Source organism: Lycium barbarum, chromosome 12, assembly GCF_019175385.1.
Source record: "Lycium barbarum isolate Lr01 chromosome 12, ASM1917538v2, whole genome shotgun sequence".
Lineage (NCBI taxonomy): Eukaryota > Viridiplantae > Streptophyta > Magnoliopsida > Solanales > Solanaceae > Lycium > Lycium barbarum.
In genome coordinates this window covers 92,721,221-92,743,675 of record NC_083348.1, presented here as the reverse complement: position 1 = coordinate 92,743,675, position 22,455 = coordinate 92,721,221, and the positions used below count along the sequence as shown (strand labels likewise).

The following is a 22,455-nucleotide window of genomic DNA, read 5'->3' as shown; positions in this document are numbered from 1 at the left end:
TTGAGACGGAGAGAGTACTATACAGTACTACTTACGCAACCTGCCACCATTCGTCAAGTTAGCACCTTATCTTGCCTATTTGCGCATATGCACTGTCCGAAGGTATCAAATGAGTGAGTTGAGCTGAAATTGGGCATGTCAAAAAACACTGCGTTAATAAATATCCGCCCAAAAGTTATTTGGGCTTAAATGAGCTAGAAACAGAATCATACCCCAACCTCTCAATTCTAATTAAGTTTAAAAATTTTTGTTTATATTCTTATAATTTGTTTAAGTACCTCAAAAAATCTTTTTTCCTATATTATGAGTTATGACTAATTGACTATATATAACATATAAAATAAAAAATAATTTAGTTTAGACAGTCTCCCATGAATTATCTGTGATGAATTAAGTGAATCAAAATGGATTGAGTTACTAAAACAAACTGGTCATTAACCTGCCCAACCCTAAATGGATTGGGAGCGTCATGATTTTATGGTTTTATTTTGGAGTCCCTAGTCCTTGTGTTTGACTCTGAGCAAATGGGCAATAAAGCTAGTGTCGTGGCTGTTTCGAGTGGGTTTCTCATCATGTTAAGCGCTTGTAGTGTTTTCTGCCAAGGACCATATTGGATTAGGAGAAATTTATTCTGCATGAGACACAAATATTACGTGGCAGATATAAGTTGTGTGAGGTTCCTCTCATATTTTGCCAAATGTTTTTCCTGTGCGACTTTTCAGTGAGAGAGAAGAATATGGGGCACTCACGTGTGAACCAAAGTCTCTCATCCCCAGCACCATTCTCTCTCCTCATATTTTGAACTATCTTCTTTCTTTTATTTCTTTTCTTTTTATTTGTGAGTTTTCATGATATACAAAATAAAAGCAGATCTTATTCTCTTTTTCCCCATAAAATTCTTCACTCCTGATGTCAATTTTCTTTTATGTATTTGGGAGGCATGGCCAAATAATAGCTGACTATCAAGGAATAATTTATGTTGGAAATCATTGACCAAAAATGGGTCTAAAATTGGATTTAAGTAATGAATGTTTTTGTTTATGGCTGTTTTTTGTTTCTGGGGATTCATGGTAACAACAAAAATTGAATTATTTGAGTGCTTTCAAGGTTAATGGCACTCTTTGTTTCTGTTTTTTTTTTTCCCTCTTAAGATTATTTCGTGGATCTAACTTTTAAGTATCTTTGAAGGGGTTCATTTATTCTTCTTTAGATTACTTTTGCCATGCATTTATTTTTGTGTATTCCATGTCTACAGTTCTTTTTTTTTCAATATTTTTTACAATAGGCTTCGAAAGGGCAGATAATTTATCCAATTATAATTTCGATTATGAAAAAGATCCATAATGCCAAAATCTCTGCATGTACAACAATGTACTAAAACTTATACTAGTATCATTTATCATTGTATTTAGAGGCTCAAACATACAGAAAAATTTAAAATTTCTTGAAACTAAAAGATTGGTATTTTCTCGGAAAAGAAAATAATAAAAGTATTTGGAAGAAAAAGAATGAAACAACCAGTCAATGTTAAATTGCTAGAAGTAAGAGTTACGCGAGAAGGAATATCTTGGAATAAGAGAGAGAGTATTAAAACAAGATGTAAGTTGAAAAAAGAGATAAGGGTAAAAAATAAACCAACTATTACTTACCTTTTTTTTTTTTTAGTTTCATACCTAAATTATCATAAAGTTAAGAAAACTATCTAAACTATCACTATCTAATTTGCAAAACACACCTGAACTAAATGTGTGAACTCACTTTCCAAGAGGCAAGTGAAGTTGAAATTTTCTCAAAAAAACTTTTCACATGGCATAAGAAATGCTATGGTGGCTCCTACATGGAAATTAAAAACTAATTTTTTAAAAAAAAAACTGGATTTTAAAAAATATATGAAAAAAAATCAAAAAATTTAGAAAATCAGAAAAAAAAAAGATTTAAAAAATGGAAAAGTTGATTTTTTTTTAAATGTGAAAATTAAATAATTAGTTTTCTTTTTTAAAAAAAAATAACTTTTTCATTTTTTAAACTATTTTTTTATTTTGTATAATTTTTGATATTTTTTCTTAAAAAAATTATTATTTTTTAGTTTGTTTTTTAAAACAAATAGTTTTTTTTTTTTTAATTTTCATGTAGGTGCCATTGTGATGTTATTTATCCACGTGGACAACACTTAGCAACATGTTTATATAAAATGGAGAGTATAGATCACATGCCATTCAAGAATAATTTGAAGTGTATTTTGCAAACTAGATATCGATAGTTTAGGTAGTTTTCTCAACCTTATGATAGTTTAGGTATAAAACTAAAAAAAAAATGATAGTTGAAGTGTGTTTTTGACTTTTATTTTAAAAAAAAAAATGAGAATATGGAGAGAGAAAAATAGTGCTGAAACTTCAGCAATTCTTTTGTTGAAAACTGGGACAAGAATTGCTAACTGGGACCCAAAATCCACTTGGCAAAAGATGAGAGCAACCTCATACAACTTATGTCTGTCCATTAGTCGTGTCTTACACAAAATAAAATTTTCCTTGGATTAGACACCACTCAACTCATCTTTTTATTTTCCGGCTTTGTTTTGCTTTAAGAGCAAGTCAAATCAACTTGCACCATATGGAATATTGAGTGGTGGGCCGTAACTACGCTGGCGTTTGTACACGCGTCATTTGAGGGATTATAAATAGGAAAAATATTGCATCTTTGAGTTGGGGGCCATAGTAGTGATTCTTTATTGCTTGTTTGGCCTTTTTGTTCTAAATAATGTAAATCTCTTATTCAGTCAGATGCTCATTAATTAACTTGATAAAAGCTAGTTTGTACAAGCAGTTGATAGTGCGGTGGTTAGGATTCCTAATTCTGGTGCATAGTACTATTAAAACATGTTTGCTCTGTTAAATATATATAAAATTGATCAGAAGGGTTTGTGACATTGTTATTTTGAGTTGAGCTAAAGGCCAAAATAATTAAGTAAGTAGTATATTACTGATTAGTATAAGTTGTAGACCACACAAAGAGGAAGGAGGAGCACTGGGAGGAAAAAATAAGCTAAGAAATGAAAGTGATCCACCAAAAAGCTAAGAAAAGATAGTCTCGTAGTATTTTTTTTATCAGGCCCTTCTTTTCAGGCTCTTGCTTATCCCCAGATAATGCGTTTAGCAATCATGTTGGCTCAATAGTCCGTGCCACCCATTTTACTAGTATTGCCCTATCACAACTTGTTCAATTCCCTAACTACGAGTTGTTGGTATATAGACCAATTAGAATGAGGTTTATGAGATGCAACGTGGCATCATACAATCTAGCGCCCAAGACTTTTGTAACCCAAAAATAAATTTTTGAAATTAAAATAACTCATTAAAAAAAAAAACTTAAATAGATCTGTGCGTAAAAGGACCAAAGTGTAATTTTACACTGAAATCCTTTTACGCACAGAGGTAAATAAATCGGGCCCTTCTTCTTCCCCACTGGTCCCCCTAATTCAAAAAAAAAAAGGAAAATCAACCATTAAAGGTCCTTTTTCGTGGTCCCACGCGTTTAAAAACTCGTTTTCTTGTTGATTTCCAACCCAAAAGTTAATATTTTTGGTATATTGAAGTCTAGGAACAAGTTTCTTCGCAATAAAGCGGCGTATAATTCAATTCAAAAACTCAAAATCAAAGCTTCAATCCAGGTATTTTACTACGATTTTTCTATTACATTATTAACCTAAACATTACTATTGTGCGAATATGGACAAAAAAAAACTTTTATGCACTTTTTTTGTGCGCAAAAGGGCTGTTTTCAGCCCGTTTTTTCCTTTTTTATTATTTTTATATTTGTTTATTTGTTGTTAATTTGTTAATTTGTTAATTGTTTATTTAGTATTTGATAATTGTTAGATTAGTTATTTCAATTGTTAGACTAGCTAATTATTTATTTAGTTTTTGTTAAGCCAATTGTTTATTTGTTAATATTTTGTTAATTATTTGATTAGTTAGTTAATTGTTTATTTATCAATTATATTCTAATTAATTTTTTTATTTGATTAGTTAGTTAATTATTTATTTTTTATTAATTGTTTATTTAGTATTTGGTAATTGTTAGATTAGTTATTTCAATTGTTAGACTAGCTAATTATTTATTTAGTTTTTGTTAAGCCAATTCTTTATTTTTTACTAATTTTTTAATTATTTGATTAGTTAGTTAATTGTTTATTTATTAATTATATGCTAATTAATTTTTTTTATTTGATTAGTTAGTTAATTGTTTATTTATTAATTATATGCTAATTGTTTGCTAGCTAATTGTTAATTTTTTGATTTGTTAATTATTAATCGTTATATCTTTAATAGCTAATTTATTTATTTGCTAATTAGAAATTGAAAATCCTTAGTTTAGGATTGAATCCTTTGTATAATTTCTCGGTAAAAGATTACACAACTAATACTATGTATTAGATATTAATTAAAAAAAACAATGATTAATTTGAAATGCGTAAAAAATATACCACTTTAATCCTTACTTTATGTATTAATGATTAATTTAAAATGCCTAAAATAGATAGGACACCACCATGGAGCCGGGGCCCTTCGATAACAGAGAGGTACTTTATCTACAACATGAGCATAGGTCCCAGTATGTATGGGATGCATCGGTATCCTCTAGTAGAGTGGTTTGTGCCCGTTCGGGGGAGTCAGCATGGGATATTCTAGAGGTTATTCCCCCACATCCCCGTGTCATAGATATACTACATCGGGGTGGTATCTACCGGTGCATCGAGGTTGGTCGGCTTGTGCACGATAGGGCTCTAGTGACGGCCATGATTGAGCGCTGCCAACCGGAGACCCATACATTTTATCTCCGCACAGGCGAGGCTACCATTACCTTGCAGGATGTCGAGGTGATTTATGGTCTACAGATTGATGAACATGAATTGTATAGAGTAAAGCCTCTAGAGATACTGCCGTATCGCCAGGAGTTGACTAGGCTCACTGGCTTCGAGCCTCTACAGAGGGATATGCGTGGACGGAGTCGGTTGTTGCGGTCCTCCCTCCATGCTCACTTGCGCCTCGTAGATATGCAGGGTTCGATTGACGAGGCGACGCCTGAGGCTAATGTTGACCGACGTGCTCGCTTATATCTTCTCATCATATTCGGGAGCATCATGTTCCCGAACACGACGGGTGCGGATATGAGCATCAAGTATCTGCTTTTTATTGAGGACCTAGACCAGCTGGGATGTTACAGTTGGGGTGCCGTTGTCCTGGCTTACATGTACAGAGGATTTGATCGAGCCTCTATGGGCGAGAGGCTTGAGGTCGCTGCATTTAGCGCTCTTCTTCAGGTAATATATTTAAGTGTGTGTAGATAAAACACTAAAAAAAAAATTTCGAAACGACGACTGATAAATAATTTTTTTGATGACTACGACCGATATGGGTGTGGACTAGATTGAGACCTTTTCAGCCCATAGCTGCTCACCCTCCCGATGACTATGTTGCTGAGGATATGCCATACGCGCGGAGATGGTCGCGAGGTCGTACCATAGGTGTGGAGACGCACCATGTCATTCTCCCGTTTAGGGATCAGTTAGACCGCATGACGGTGCCCGAGGTAAGTTTTTTTATTTAACATTAGTTTGTTATTTTTGTTAGTCTTTTATTGTTAACTAGTTGAATTCCCTTTATAGGCTTTCATGTGGACGTCGTATGATCAGATTTTGGGTCAGCTGCCGGCGTTTTGTAGGGCTGGTGAGCACATATGGACTGCACGGTGTCCATTGATCTATATGGACATCGTCGAGCATCACGCACCCGACCGCGTATTACAGCAATTTGGGCATGTACAGAACATACCCGCGGCTACACGTTGGGAGCACACCCGCTATACCAGGAACGAGCGTTCGATCGACAGTGTAGCATAGCGGGCGCGTATGCACCAGGAAGTCGATGCATGGAACGCGAGGATGGCGACTCTAACGGCGGTCAGACATGATACTCCGGTCCATTAATACATGATGTGGTACATGCGTATCACTCTCTCCTTGATTGCCAACCCCTGGACGTCGCTTCCTGATGGCCGAGGATATGCATCACTCTGAGGAGCGTATGAGGCGCTGGTAAGTTTATTCAATCGTCGTCTTATTATATATTACTTTACGAATTTATTCAATTCTTAAAAATTGCAAATATATGCAGCTACGAATGACTCTGATGATACGCCATGAGAGCATTCCCCTTACAAAGTCCATCGACCCCGGGATAGCGGCATATGCAGCACGGATAGTTCATCTTACCGACACTGGTATGACACAGGCATAGAAGTGGCATCGTGTCGATGAGGATGTTCCAGAGCCTGCACCATAGGGTGTTCCTGAGGGTGGAGGGCTGATAGAGGTGGTCGGGGTGATAGAAGTGGTGGGGCTGGCAGAGGTCTAGTAGATGAGCCTGACAATATAGCCCGTCAAGCTCCGTCGGCTACAGATATCCCGTCGACTTCTTCTTCCAGGCCGTCGACTTCACAGAGACCTGGATATACGCCAGAGATGGTCCCACATTATGATCCTTGGTTATCACTTCCACTGGTGCCAGTTAGTGATCTACATATGGGAGACGGAGATGAGGACATAGACTTGAATATTATTTTCGATGACTACTTTCTTCGTTCTACAGCCAGGCCTACGGCACCATCTGCATCTCTGGCTCCGCGGGCCGCTCAGGAGCCTTCTCACGTGCCATCTCAGGTGCCCATCGACACACAAGTTTTTTTTTTACAATAAAATAATGTATTAATTAATTATTTATTAATCTAAACTAAATTATTTACATGTATTATAGGTTCATTCTTCTGCGCCTGTGGACCCGTCTCCTCTTGTTCAGATTGACCCGTCTCCACCTCCAGCTATAGCTCCGGGTAGTGCTCAGGAGACCGTTGAGGAGCCAGCTAAGGAGCCCTCTAACTAGCCATCTCATGAGGCAGTCGACACACAGGTTTGTTTTTTTACAAAGAAATAATTTATTAAATAAATAATTGTTTATATGTTATTTCATGTTTAGTTTATGAAACATTAAATTGTTTATATGTTATTTCAGGTCCATTCTTCTGCTTATGTGGTCCAGTCTCCTTCGATTGAGTCATCTCCTGAGGCATCTACTGAGGCTACTCAGGTGGAGACCGCTGCCGTCTTCCACAGGAAGCATGTGTTTCACCCAGGAGCTGAAGAAGGGAAGAAAGGATGATCATGCCATAAATCATCCTGTCATTAAGAGGAAGAGAGAGGATCCTGATGATAATGACGGTGGTGGGGTTAGGAGGATCCTTAGGCCTTAGGAGATTGTATATTTATAAATAAAATGTACATTTTATGTTAATATTATATATATTTTTGGGTATTATTTTTTTAATGATAATTAGTTATTTTAGTATTTATTGTCGATTAATAATAACTTGTGCGACGTCCTATATTAATTAGAACTATATAACGACGATCTAAATGTATATGTATAACAAGTTTTCAAACTCACTTCGGAGCACTTTACAACCTCTAAAACGACGATCTAAATGTATATGTATACTTGATGTAATGAGTCGTTATTATTGTACAGGAAAAAAAATATTAAGTTCTATATAAAATATTTATATTTCGGTGTTTTGAAACGTGACTAATTTTCGGTCAAAGTATGGAAAAAAACTTAATTTTGAGTTTGATTTCCAAAGAATAAAGGTTGGGGCGGAAGGGGGGGGGGGGGGGGGGGGGAGGGAACGCACTTCACGCACAGAATCTGTGCGTGAAAGGACTTCAGTGTAAAACTACACTTTGGTCCTTTTACGCACATAATCTGTGCGTGAAGGTTATTTAGGTTTTTTTTTTTTTAATGGGTTCTTTTTTTAAAAAAAAATTATTTTTGAGTTAGAAAAGTCTTGGGCTTCTACAATCTAATTCAAACATATGGGCGACTTGTAAATATGAGATCTAGCACTACGAAATGTCCGGGATTATCACTATGTGTCAAGTTTCCCTCGTGCGTAAGCTTGCGAATAATTTATGTGATCACTCCATGTAATTTGTTAAATCGATTTGTGCTCGTAGCTACCGGGGGCTGAATAGGAATCTCTTTGTTCCTTTGATGATGAAGAGTTTTTAAGAAAAGATGTTTTACGAGTATTGAAGTTGCTATATACTAGAAGTAATTAGTAATTTCAACTCCATCTAGACGTACCATGTGGATTCGGGGATTTTAATTTTTTGCCGTGAGCATTGTCATCTTAATTCTTTATTTTTCTCACTATTCATTATTTACCTCCTCCCAAAAAAATTAACAAAGAATTTTTTTTTGGTTGTTGAGTTCGACATATGGTACTTAACTTGGAACCAAGCAAATCCCATAATATTGTTACATAGATGACAGAACATTCGAGAAGAAAAATCAAGTCAATAATACAAAGGGGGTAAAGAAAAAAATGGAGTGGAAAAAATCAAGCGTTGAAAATGATAATTAAACTAATAGCATTGTTTTCTATGACGGAAGAAGACAATTGGAAGGAAGCATTTATTGGAGAACAAAATGAGAGGATGGTGAACAACCCAAAGATTGATCTCTTAGTTGGTTGAGTTTTATTGTTTTCTTTGAATTGACATAACCATAGTCGATTTAATAAAATTAGGATATTCTGAAATAGACCCAAAATAAACCTTCTTGCTAATGGTGCAAAAGACTGTTTTGAAGGTTGATGTTTCTTGTGATAAATGCAAGAAGAAGATCCTTAAAGCAGTTTCAGGACTGCCAGGTACAGCAACTTTTCTTAATTTTGTATTACTGTTTTTATTTTGTGACTTTGTTTTTGCCCTTTTGTTGTCTAGATTGCTATTTAAAAATCTGCACTAACTAATTTAAGTATTTTTTGTCATATATATATGTGTCTGTGAATTTGACCTCATGTTGCCGGTATATTTTTTCTTTCTTTGACTTTTTTTTTTTTTTTTTAAAAAAGATTCTGCGAAACTCCTATTAAGCATTATTGTTCAATCACTTTTTAGCGGAGGATTGAGATATGACAATCTTTCGAAATACTCCATCCAGGATGATCAACAAGGTGTAATTCTAATGACTCAAATCTCTAAATTAGATCGAATACTCTTACGAAATGCTCCATCTATCTCATTTGGTATGTCGTCGTCCATATTATTATTTAGGGAATCAAACAAATTTTTATTTGTCTAACAGCGCCAAACGTTTTAGACTATTTCAAATTATAAAATTGGGATTAATTTCATTTCAAAAGAAAAAAATTGGTCAAATTCACAACAAAAAATATAAAGTTAAACATTTACACTCCAACACTTTGTACACAATACCATATTAATTTAACTCTAACATATCCACATCCTACGGCTAAAGGTGGCAACCGGTTGCAACCGGAAACGGACCGGTAACCGGTTAGGGAACCGGCCGGTTTCCGGTTAAAAATCGAAACCGCTTAACCGGTTCCGGTTTACCGGTTTGAAATCCCAAACCGGAACCGGTCCGGTTCAAAGTGGTTAAAACCTTTTTTTTTTTTTTTTTATTAATATATTGTAGGTATATTTACATATGTTATACAAGTTTATAATTAAAGTTTAAATATTTACTGACTAACAGGCTAACAGCAAGTCAGCAATACAGAATAGTGCTTTTCATATACATATATATGTATAACTTATATATACTTATATATATGTATAACTTAATATATATACTATATATACTTATATAAGTATATAACTTAATATATATATACTATATATACTTATAGTATATAAGTATATATACTTATATATATGTATAACTTAATATATACACTATATATACTTATATACTATATATACTATATATATTATATATACTTATCTATATTTACTTATATATTATATATACTTATCTATATTTACTTATATACTATATATACTTATATATATGTATAACTTAATATATACACTATATATACTTATATACTATATATACTATATATACTATATATATTATATATACTTATCTATATTTACTTATATACTATATATACTTATATATATGTATAACTTAATATATATCTATATTTACTTATATAAGTATATATATACTTATATATATGTACTATATACTATATATACTTATATATATGTATAACTTAATATATATATATACTATATATACTTATATTGTATATACTATATATACTTTTTTTTTTTTTTTTTTTAATTTCACCGGTTAAACCGGTCCGGTTCCGGTTTCAAAAATATTGGAACCGGACCGGTAATTTTTAAATGGTTAACCGGAACCGGTTAACCGGTTCTACCGGTTCCGGTTTAACCGGTCCGGTTACCGATTTTAACCGGTTAAACCGAACCAGTTAACAGGTTTACCTACGGCTACTTGGATGCATTATATGAAATTGAAACTCTACAATTTGATATTGAAGGTGTGGAAAAAATTGAAATTGATGACGCAAAAGGGACTTTGAGTGTAACGGGTGATGCTGACCCGTACGAGGTCATTGTTAGATCAAGAAAAGCTGGCAAATTTGCTGAGGTGATCAGTATTGGGCCTCTACCAGCTCCTCCAAAACCAGATGGACAGAAAAAGCCCGACCAGAAACCCAAACCACAACCCGAGCCCCAGCCCATGGCCCATATGTATGGTCACATTATGCCCCCAGTCTGTGCTTGCTGCCAGAGATCGCCACATGTCGTTCACATGACACATAGGGAAGAACCCACCCCACAATGCTCTATTTTGTAGCACGTAGCTCTTAGTTGCACAATTTTGTAAGCAGACAAGTCCATAATGTCACCAAGAAGGACCAATCAGTGTTATAAGTTCGAATACGTAGGGGCGGATCTACAGTGTTGACTGAGATTTCATGATTACTCTTGTTGGCTGTTTCTTTTGCTTTTGTTTAATTTTTCCAATTTTGTACTAGCTGTCATGAACGAAGAAGAAATAATTCGCTGAAGAAGAGATTCTTTTTTATTCATACACTATGAATTGTGGATGACATTATCCTATCTACTGCTAAGCCCCATTCTTCCACAAGTAAACTTTTGTAGCTACATTACGTACTTCTAAGTTCTAATGCAATATCATGTTGTTCTCTGATTCATGATTTGAACTAATACATGGCATCTTCTTAATGGGCCCATTTGGAAAAGTTTGCTATTCAACTTGCAAGGCTGTCAAAGTTATTGGACACCCACTTCTTAATCTGGGGATATGTGCTTTTCTTGCGAGGCTGAGGTCTTGATCGTCAACAGTCCACCTATACAATGACAAAAATGCAAGTTCATATGTTAGGAAATTGCAAACTGAAAGCTGGAAAATGACCAATTACTCTAAAGATATCGACCGACCTGTATCCACTTGTCAATCTGTGCAAAAATACCAACATGGTCACTTTTGCCATGTTAATTCCCAAGCAAGTTCGGGGTCCTGATCCAAAAGGAATGTAGCTATATGGCTTTTGCATTTCCTGAATTTGAGAATATTGCTTATTAATGGATAAATAGTGTTTTTCAAATTTCAAAGTTTCCCAAGATAAAATAAGCAATAAAACTTAATACATCAAATCTTGAAGGGTTGAACTGCATAGGTTCTTTGTATAATGTTGGATCGTAGTGTATGCATGTTGCATCTATGTTGGCATACCACCCTTTCTTTATTTCAAAACCTGCATAGAGAAAAAAAAATAGTTGTCAGATGACTCTTATTTCTGTAATTTACTGGGGAAGAACCAACAAACAGAGGAATTCTGTTTTTCATTTTTGTAAGTTAAAGCAAATATGTCGATGCAGTGTCACAGACTACTGCAAATATGGAGCAATGTGCTACGGATAAACTTGCCTTCAATAGTGCAGTCATTAAGTGCAACACGAGGGAACCATAGCAGTACATTGGACATCCTCAATGTTTCTTTCACAACCTAAGTATAGAGGAAATTGAGTCACATCTAATCTTATTCTGGTGCCAGATATAAAGTACCAAAATTTTGCAGTAATTACAGTAAAACAAATCAAAAAGAAAGATCATACGACATAGTTTCTACAAACCTTTGTGGCATAGGACATGCTATTGAGATCATCCATGGTAAGTAACGCTCCATTAGGCTTGCTTCTGAGTATTGAAAGTTGTTCTTCCTGTAAGTTGATAGTAGTATAAGTCATAATAATAACCATATAGAATGATTGAATTTTATATCAACTTTCCAGAGATGTGGGAGCTATACTTCTCATCAATTTCCATACTCTCAAATGTACGGCAAAATTGGTCGAAGGAAATATGCTTCTTCAACATAATGTCACCAGTTACATCTTAGTTTAATCGGAAGATTTTGCTTTAGAAATGCCAAAAGTAGGATATTTAATCTTTTTGTTTGCAGAAGAGTGCATAGTGTAATCAAAAGTCTTTGTGACGGATGCTCACTCTAAGACTGTGCTGGGCTTCTCTGTGCTCATCCAAAAACTTGACACTCCACATCATTGCAGCTGCAGTTGTTGTTTGCCCTGCAATTATCAATGTTAACAAATTATCCATGATCTCTTCATCATCAAGTTTTTGATTGGCTGGAGAGGAATCCTTCCCCAACATGGACTGCAGGAAGTCTTCATGATATTCCTTCCCATTCCGCCGATTTTTTATAATTGCCTTGAAGATCTCCATTAGCCTCCTACGTGCCTGCACAGAAATTGAGGGTGAGCATAATATAAAAGGATAGATTTCTATTATATTAGTACATGATATCATAATTGATGATCTGTTTACTAAAGTCCTATTGCAAGCAATGTCCTGCATTCAGTAGTCAACTTACCTTGATTCCTTTGTAGTATCTGGTGCCTGGAATCATGACTGGAAATGATAGCATGGCATCAGAAACAGTAGTGCAGTCTCCTTCAATTTGTTCTAGCAGCGAAGCATCTTTGATGCTCATCAACATATCACACATTGCATCAAGTATTATCTGTATCCAATTTTCGCAGAGGTCAGTGTACACGCAGCCCTTCAGCTTTCTGCAATTAGCATTTAAACCTACAACCTAAAGCTAAAGCTATTTTTGAGCCACCTTTACCAGTTACCACAATACAAGAAGTTCCCATGTTCACAGCGTAATTTAGTAGCGAAGTGTTGCCTGAGATGTTGATTCTGGTAGAGGAAGTTAGTGTATATATGGAGCAATATATGCAAAGCCATTAAAGACAAATTACCTTCATGTTGAAGTCAAGCACAGTGAAGCTCTTCCGTTCCTTTTGTGCTTTCTTCAATCTTTCACACAGCATGTTATCATACCTCTGGACAAATTTTGACAGTGAATTCATAGAGAAAGGATCAGATAGGAGGCGCCTAATCCTTTTGTGACTCTCTTGAGGAACACATAACAAGCTTTTCTTTCCCACAGCATCTGCCATCGATTTCACATAGCCCTTATTGAAAAGAGCAAAATCATTGGTAAAAATCGTTTTTGCACCCTCAACACTTGGAACAAACACATGTATCTTCCCGAAAATTCTAGTTTTGAACCATTTCCCATACCTGTATTAAACAACAATCAAACTACCATAATTTGCATAATCTATAGCTGTAAAGCTGGAGGAACAAATGAGACTGAAAAAAAGGTTTCCAGAAGCTTCATATGACATGATGGTTTAGCCTATTTGGCAATGAGTTTTAACTTTTATATTAGATTCACCTAAAAAGATAACTACAAAGTTCTGTTCATAATATCGAGTACAATTCCCTGGTAAACTCATTGAAGTTGTAGTTATATATGAGTTAAATCCTTAGGGAATATCGAGTACAATTCCCTGGTAAACCCAGAAAAGGTTCGCGTTTCCACATCACCATATTGCAGACTTGGGAGATAAACTTAGAACCAAGTCCTGATTAGAGGAAAAACTCAAAAAGGGGGATGACTTCAGTTGTTGAGAAGACACAATTATCTGTCCTATACCAAAGCCGCAACGCGTTCTTTAGGAAGGATTTTTTTATCATGAAACAGACTATACTTCTTCACTACTCGTACAGGGAAGGTGGAAGAAATTCAGTCTCTCTCTTTTTGGGGGTGAGCAGAGCAGTCAAAGAATGAACCAAACCTTATCGATCAATAAATATATGCTGATTTATAAATATTTGGGAAATATTGAATTTAAGGCCTATGAAGTCATTGGAACAGTTGACCCTGTGTCATCTAAATATAAAAGCTAGTATGTTAATCTCAATATAGAAAAAGGAAAGTGTTGGATTTGAGATTGCATTGGCACTTGACGGATTTAAAATGGAGTTTCTTACCACTCGCGTCGGAGTCTAACAAAGTCATAGCAACCTTTGACACTGTTGGTTGCTGATAGAAGTGCAAAGGTCTCGCCCACAAAAGGTATTCCCAAACTCCCAGGTATACAGCTTTTTGCATCTTTAGCTCTTCTTGATACCTTTGATAAGTAAAGTGTAATACTTATGACAAGTATTGAAGCCAGAAGAATATCATAGTATTTGCTTACTAGGAGAAGAATCTCTTCCATTGACAAAGTATATTCGGATTTTAATGTCAACCTGAATGGACAAGCTATCACTAATAGTAATGCACTCTCTTTATAGGGCATAACAATTGTGCATTTGGTAGAGATTTGAAGATTCAATGTACCATAGGACAAGATGCCACAAGCCTGGATCTTTTGTCTTGACTTGCTTTGCATAATGGGTTCGGATCTATCTTTAAGATAAAATAATAGGACAGGCTGACAAAAATGTGAGTTGCTTTCAGTTACTTTCTTTGTGCTGATGGGGACTTGATATTTCTAGGTTAAGATGCTAAATGTGATCTTCTCATAGCCTGCATGGTCTATTATTATGAGTGACCACATAAAAGATGATATTGACAGCTATCATGAAATTTTGTGGAGGATAACCAAACATACGAGGTAGTAAGTTACCATCTTACGGAGAAAAAAAAAACATACGAGATAGCAAACCTCCTGGCCTTGGATGCTTTTTATGTGTTTAAATGAATTGCTCGAAATGGATGAGTTGATTCTGTAAAGTCAAAGCATGAAGGAATTACAAGGGATCCCTCACGAGTTATAATTGAACAATGGTAATTTCACTATTTTAAGTCAATCGATGTGAAATAATGTTGTACTCACTATTTTTAAAACCACTCTGTCTATATATAATATCCCAACGGCGATTTGGTAGGAATAAATTAGTATTCCTTGATAAAATTGGATATCGTTTGCATGCTCAACATGAGGGCAGATTCTTGACAGTGAGATCGTGCACTTATTTTGGCTGTGGTCTAGTGGACGTATGTCTACACAATATATTTCGTAACTTCAACCTGAAACAATATTCATAAATCAATATCTGCTTCAGAATTTAGTACTCCATTATTTTAACTTCAACTCAAAATGGAGAATTGCAAGCTGAAAAAATTGATTTGAGGGGTATTTCAAATGAGACAAGTGAAACACATATCCAAATAAAAAAGGTTTTTCTCCTTGTTTATTAGTCAACATTTAGAAGTTGGGCAGGGACCAATAAACCCACTTTCAAGTAGATCGCGAAGACTGCACAGACAAAACATTGGGCCTAATGAGGAAGCAGAAATACTAAAGCCCATTGATGACTTGCTGAAGACGAAGGAAAATAATCAATCAGTTATTCCCTCTTTCTTCCAATTGAATCTTCTTCTCCAAAAAAAAAAACCCTAGCTGCATCTCTCATACACATCGAATCACTATGACGAAGCAACAAGCTAACTGGTCTCCTTATGACAACAATGGCGGGTAATCTTTCATAAATTAGTACTTTCTTTTGGCTTGCTTTCTTATGTCCTTTGGGTACGATTTTGCAGAACGTGTGTGGCAGTAGCTGGAGCAGATTACTGTGTAATTGCAGCAGATACTCGCATGTCCACTGGTTACAACATTCTTACTCGTGATTACTCCAAGATCATTAAACTGTATGTTCCTTTTTTTGTTTGTTTCAATTGACTTGTTTTTCTGTTCCGTTTAGCTGCCTAATATGATGTAGTAGGCTAATAACACCTGATATAAAGTTGTATATACTTGATCGGTAATCATTGAAATTGGTAACTGGGAGCCTAGTTAGATTGGAATTTCCGGTAGAATGTTGACATCTACCCCATGTATAATATTCGTAATAGGGGGGAACAGTAGCGTACACAGCAATCGGAGTGGCACGTGGTTATTGGAACCTACAGGATTTCTTGCTTATAAAGAAGTGCTGTTATCAAATTATTCACATAATTTCTGTTTTCATATCAAACGGATGAGTTAAACTATTATGTAGTATTTAAATTGGTCGGTTTGATGACGTTGGGCTTCAGTTCAGGTTATTCGTCTTTTCAATTTTAATTAGACAAATCGATCGAATGGAAAAATATAATAACTATGACAACTTGGCACATGACGTTTTTGTTCTGATCGGAGAGGAAGATATTTGAACTATAAAACTTATGATAATTTAACTTTTTATATTAAGCAAATAATTAATAAGAGAGGAAAAAATAAAAGCAAGTCAAGAGGAATTAAGGAAAAGAAGGAAAAAAAAAAAAGAAAAAGAAAGAGGCAACTGATATAAATGGGTTCCTAAATTTGTGGAGTAATCTCATTCATTAAGATAAATTCATTTTAAAATATAAAATATATAACTGATACTAACTGATAATGGGTTCCTAAATTTGTGGGAATTTACCGTGTATGCGTGCTGTTGTGCGTTATTTAGTGCAGCAAGCAAAAAATTTTGTTAAAAATGTTGTTGGTGAAGCTCAAACCCTCACCACTGAGGGAGGCAGCCTTTGCTCTTTGCCACTGGCACCGAGTCGTCATATGTTACTCCAGGTGGCAATCAAATTATTCATATTATTTTATACTAGTGTATACATATATACCTAGCGTTTTCACCGAAGCTAGCGGGTGGCGTGGCATCCCCCGGGGCTTAATAGATCCGCCCCTGAATAGACTATAGAGAACCATCATAATTCAAGCCATAACTATTGACTTAGCATGTTAAAAAGAGAAGAAGAGAACTAATCTCATTGAGTTGATGCCAGACAACCAAAGGGGAGGGAGACAATCAAATTTCACTTGCCTTTATGTGTCTCTGCCTTGGGTGGAAGAAAGTATAACAATGAATGAGATACGTGTAAATTGTATTATGAGAGAATGAATGAGATGCATATGGATACATGTAATCTTCACCTTATGTCATGATAGTAATTGGTTTCTCTCCTTTTATCTTTACACACAAACCTTTTTCTAACATATCAGCATTGTATGTCAACTATATGACTATGTAGAGCGGATAAATGTGTGATGGCGTCTTCAGGATTTCAGGCTGATGTGAGAGCTTTGCAAAAGGTTTTGGCATCAAGGCATCTGGTAATATGCTAAAAAAATCGTTTATCCTTTATTTCTTCAGACAGTTCGCTACGGAGCATGTAAGATGTTGTTGTATCTTTAACCCGCAAGGGTGGCTCAGTTGGTTGAGCATAGGGCTTCCATAATTGAGTTCTCAAGTTCAAAACCCCCTACCTGCAACAGTAGGGAATTTGCCTTCTGGGTCGAGCTCATTCCAAGGGGCTTGCCTAGTGCGGGTTATCTCTTCTGTGTAGTTTGCGGGCTACTGCACAGGAGCGGATTTACCCTGTGTGCACCCGAAGGGTAGCAGCTGCGGGTTCCCTTGTCATTAAAAAAAAAAAATAGTTGTATCTTTGTTCAGTGTGCTTCACCTATTTGTGCAATATGATCTTATGAGCTTGTTGAGAACCAAAGGTTGATTGTTAGGTGCATTATGTGCTTGATTTATTTGGAAAAAAAGTGAATAAGCATTATGTGGTAGAAAGACGGAAACAGTGACCATGGTCTGCTCCATAAGCCTTAAAATTCTTTAGCCAGAGGTTTAAGCTCTTTTTCTTTTCTTTCAATTAGGAAAAACATGACCCGAAATTATTGAATCCAACAAACTATGCAAGTAGCACACAGACGATAGAATAAGATAAGATCCTTTGAAATGGTTTGGTCATGTTTTATGTAGATCTGTCTGTTGGTGTAAAACCACGTTGACCGAAGGTATTAAAAAAGAACGAGATAGACCTAAAATCACAAAGAAGGAAATTGTCTCAAAGGACCTATAATCTCTAACAATATAAGCAGATTTGGCCACACACAAAAAAAGCAGAACATAAATAGAAGCAAAAGATCATATTGATGATGCCAATATTGTGGCTTATTTATGGTGCTATGCTTAGAGATTTAGAGATTTGTATATCAGTATGAAATGTAGAGAATTTGTAGAGTTAGAGAACCCTGACGTTTTGAATATTGGTATGAAATTTTCCAAATAAAGCAAAATGGATAATGAGGATTCATATGCCTATCCCGACTAGTACAAGATTGAGACATTGTTGTTGTTGGGGGTGATTTACCTTCTTCTTTTTTATTTTTAAGTGGAAGTTTCGGATTGGAATGAAGAGGATACTGTATAAGGGACAATATTCCCATGTTATAGACTATATTATTAGTTTTCTTTTAAATATTTCTTTATTTTGTTACTTTTCATTTTCGTCTATTTTTATGGCTTTTATTATAACTCTACTAATGTAGAAATTTGTATTTAAAAACAAAAAACACTATGAAAGGTATAAATTTAGCATTCCGTGCCTATATTAATTTTTTCTATGATATGAATTCAGTTGATTACTTATTAATTTATTATAGCTTATTTGATATGTTTAAGCCATTTTTTTTTTGTCTTTGAAATTTTTATCCACCTTTTATTCTCCCTGCACCAAGTGTGAGATACAAGTGTTACAATTCCATGGAACTGATCAAAAAGAAAGTATTACAGTTGTATGGATAATTGCTAAAATTTATGTTTGGTTTGCAAATTGGAAAAAGTAGGACAATAGATCATGGACTTGTTTGGGGTTGCATCTGATGTTTTGTTATGCAGGTCATAGACAGGTTGTTAAATAATTTAGATGCTAAGTTCTAACATAGAGCACTAATTTTACTCTTCTTGTTTCATTATATTTTGATTTCCTAAGAAAACAAATATCGATCCTCACCTTACATGTTTTATTCTTCTGACACTGTCTGGTAAACTACTGTCAACTCTTTTATTATTTATTGTGCCAAGTCAAACTTGGTTATCCAGTCCAGGAAATAGCATGTTTATACTTATCCCTAATGGGTCTAAGATATAGAATGATGTCTGAAATGCTAATCTGTAGTTCTTTTATCATGAATCATGTGCTCTCTAGAGTTTAGCATTTACATTCTTAATAAGATATTGGATAATGATCTTCTGATGTTGTTATACTGAAATAGATCTACCAGCACCAGCACAACAAGCAGATGAGTTGTCCAGCTATGGGCCAGCTTCTTTCGAACACACTATACTACAAACGATTCTTCCCCTACTATTCATTCAATGTTTTAGGTGGCCTTGACAATGAAGGTAATAGGTTATCGGTGGAAATGCTGTCTGGTTTGTTTGTAGCCTTTGCTGGTAAAGAAGCTTATACAATTTCGTGCAAAAACCTTGTAGGAAAGGGGTGTGTCTTCACATATGATGCTGTTGGATCATATGAGAGGGTTGGTTACAGCTCTCAAGGTTCTGGTTCAACTCTGATCATGCCTTTCCTGGATAATCAACTGAAGTCTCCTAGCCCTCTCTTGCTGCCTGCCAAGGTTTGCTTCATACTTCATCTGTTCAAATTTTGCCACATAAGCATTTGAAATTGACCTCAAAATGAGGGGAAATTATGAACATGCTCTCTTGCTCACGAAGTTCCCATGACCCCTGCAGGATGCCGTTACTCCACTTTCTGAATCAGAAGCCATCGATTTAGTTAAGACATGCTTTGCGTCGGCAACAGAAAGGGATATATACACTGTAAGTCATTTCTGTGATGCATTTTAGGCAATATGTTTTAGAATTAAAGTTCTTTGGGTTCTTGGACCTTTGGTTTATAAGAGCGAGATAAAATTGTCTCTCCCTTTTTCACGCCCTCCAAACTCTACTGAGCTGAAATGTTGAGGTGGTGTTTTCCTATGTACTTAAGTTGATGGGAGAAACTCTGTTTTAGATGATCAGAAATAAACTTTTACTATATTTCTGAATGTTTTGCTCTCTTATTGCAGGGTGACAAGCTGGAGATAGTAGTATTAAATGCTGATGGCATTCGTAGGGAAGAAATGGATCTGAGGAAAGACTGATTTCTTGTGCTCCGTTCCTTAGTTTCTTATTCGATTATGAAAGATTGGCTGTTTAAACTTATTGTAATGAAGTGAATTTTATGAAAAGATTGGCAGTTTAAACTAATTTAATTTGAAAAAGAAAGTATATAAGTGACTTAGAGGGGTTGTTGGGAGATTCATTGTCAGGTCATGACCGTGGAGCGTCCTTGAGAAACTCTCTGTAGGGCTTTCTTCCAAGTTGATTTTATGTATTTGATAAGCTTTCATTAGAAAGGAAACCTGTTGGGATCAGAACGGTACTTCTGTTTCTTCTTAAAAATTATGAAAGGTTCTTAATGTAATCACCATCATCTGACATTTGACCAACGTCTCTTTCAAAATGATGCTGCTGTATTGAAACGAGTGTCTGGACTCTGATTGCAACGTAGGCTTAATGGGGCTATCTTTTGTTTTGGAACCTAGTTGCTTGCACGCAAATGACAAGTTTTAGGGGCTGATTGGTTCGGATAATCTTTTTATTCTGTCCACTAATTTTGGCCGGAAAAAAGCAGTTAATACTTTCTTTATTAAAACAGTAATAACCTTTCTTCAAATTTTGAGTGAAGCTGTTGCCTCAGCAGCTGAGAGAAGCTATAGTTTGGCCATAAATAATACTCCCTCCGTCCCAATTTAAATGTCTTAATTTGATTAGACATGAATATTAAAAAATAAAGGGAGATTTTTGAATCATGTGGTACTAAATTAAAGATGTGTAGAGTCTTTTAAATCTTATAATCTTAAATTTGTCATGTAAAATGTTGGAATTGAAAATTTTACTAACTAGGCGTTTGGCCATGAAAACCAAATATTTTTCACTTTATTTGGTATTTTCGAGTTGCGTTTGGTTATAATTTTTGCAAAGAATATTTGGTTGTTTGAATGTATTGAAAGTGAAAAAAAGTGAAAAATAAATTTTGGTTGTTTTCCACATTTCAAATACAATTTCAACCTGTATTTGGAATTTTTATGGCCAAACACCATAAAGTAAAAAAAGTGAAAAAATATTTCACAAAAAAGTGAATAATTCTCATGGACAAACGGGCTCTAAATATAGAAAGATGTATTCTTTTTTGAAACAGGTTAAAAAAAATAAGACACTTAAATTGAGAAGTATTTCAGTATTTGCAAATATTGGCTTGGTCATCTTTCCTTTCAGAACTACTTCTTTTCTTTTCTCTTCCCTACCTCATCTACTTCACTGAAATAATGTCGGCTGAGCATAGAATAGTATGTTCAGACAATCACTAGTAAATATTTAAAAATTTATACGAGGATCATTTTGAGTGAAATAACAGTTTTTGGCTGCAAATTTTCGACTTTTTTTTTACTATAGGTAATATTTAAATATAACTGCAACTTTTAGAAAATACTGTATCTTTTATTTTTAACTTTAATACTCTGTTTTTTTGTTGCAGTGAAAGTATTATCCCAAATGTGTAATATGTTCTCCATAGAGTGGACCTTTTCTTCTAAGTAACCTATCTATTGAGTAGGGTTGTTCACGGTTTTGGTTAAAACTAAAATCAAACTGAAAATTTAATCAAATTGAATAAAAAAACTGACATTTGGTTTGGTTTGGTTTGATTTGATTTTCAATTTTAAAAACTGATAATATTTGATTTGGTTATGGTTCTATTAAAAAATAACCGAATCAAACCGATAAATTATATACATAAATTTTATAATTATTTATATGTATAATATTAGTTTTTCATAAATAATTATAAATATTTTTTACCTTTTAATCATTAATTTAATTTTTGGTCTACTTATTTCACATGATTTTTTAATCCTATGTTTTTAAGAATATGTCCAAGCCCATGTCTTTAAGTCTTTCAACTCTTTAAGTGTTAAGTGTAAACCTACTAAGAGAAGCTCACCTTAGAGTCTAATGTCTTTAACTTAAATTTTTAGCCTTTCTTTATCAGCCATTTGATTTTAGGTTGTTTCTTCTTCTTTTTTCGAATTTATACCTTTCTTTTTTCTTGTCTGAATGGGTCCTAAACTTCTAATATTTTTCATATGAAAAGGATAGAGGTTGTAGATTTGGAGGTTCCTATAGAAGATACTTCAGTAGCATCAGCATTTGCTGCAACTCAAGCACATGTTAATGCCCTAATACTTCTTCCGTGGGTAATCCTCCTAAAAAGCAGAAAAGAACAACTCCTTGTATTCGAGACCCTAGCCTTGGGGAT

The 22,455-nt window shown here is 34.7% G+C and overlaps 3 protein-coding genes across 3 annotated transcripts; 2 read left to right on the top strand and 1 right to left on the bottom strand.

Moving 5' to 3' along the window:
- The first annotated feature begins 8,284 nt into the window (after positions 1–8,284).
- LOC132621649 (heavy metal-associated isoprenylated plant protein 43-like) lies at positions 8,285–10,898 on the top strand. The gene is made up of 2 exons (XM_060335987.1): positions 8,285–8,763; positions 10,432–10,898. Exons 1-2 carry the CDS (start codon positions 8,679–8,681, stop codon positions 10,749–10,751), a joined length of 405 nt encoding a protein of 134 aa, XP_060191970.1. The 5' UTR covers positions 8,285–8,678; the 3' UTR covers positions 10,752–10,898.
- Positions 10,899–10,962: 64 nt separating this feature from the next.
- LOC132621647 (abscisic acid 8'-hydroxylase 3-like) lies at positions 10,963–14,727 on the bottom strand. Its single transcript, XM_060335985.1, has 9 exons — positions 14,289–14,727; positions 13,208–13,532; positions 12,814–12,963; positions 12,429–12,680; positions 12,056–12,142; positions 11,850–11,928; positions 11,570–11,676; positions 11,360–11,478; positions 10,963–11,268 (listed from the first exon to the last, which is right to left on the bottom strand). Exons 1-9 carry the CDS (start codon positions 14,690–14,692, stop codon positions 11,166–11,168), a joined length of 1,626 nt encoding a protein of 541 aa, XP_060191968.1. The 5' UTR covers positions 14,693–14,727; the 3' UTR covers positions 10,963–11,165.
- Positions 14,728–15,539: 812 nt separating this feature from the next.
- LOC132621648 (proteasome subunit beta type-1) lies at positions 15,540–20,587 on the top strand. Its single transcript, XM_060335986.1, has 7 exons — positions 15,540–15,781; positions 15,850–15,957; positions 17,317–17,398; positions 19,349–19,478; positions 19,569–19,711; positions 19,830–19,916; positions 20,165–20,587. The coding sequence occupies exons 1-7, from the start codon at positions 15,735–15,737 to the stop codon at positions 20,237–20,239; spliced, it is 672 nt and encodes a 223-aa protein (XP_060191969.1). The 5' UTR covers positions 15,540–15,734; the 3' UTR covers positions 20,240–20,587.
- Positions 20,588–22,455: the final 1,868 nt, after the last annotated feature.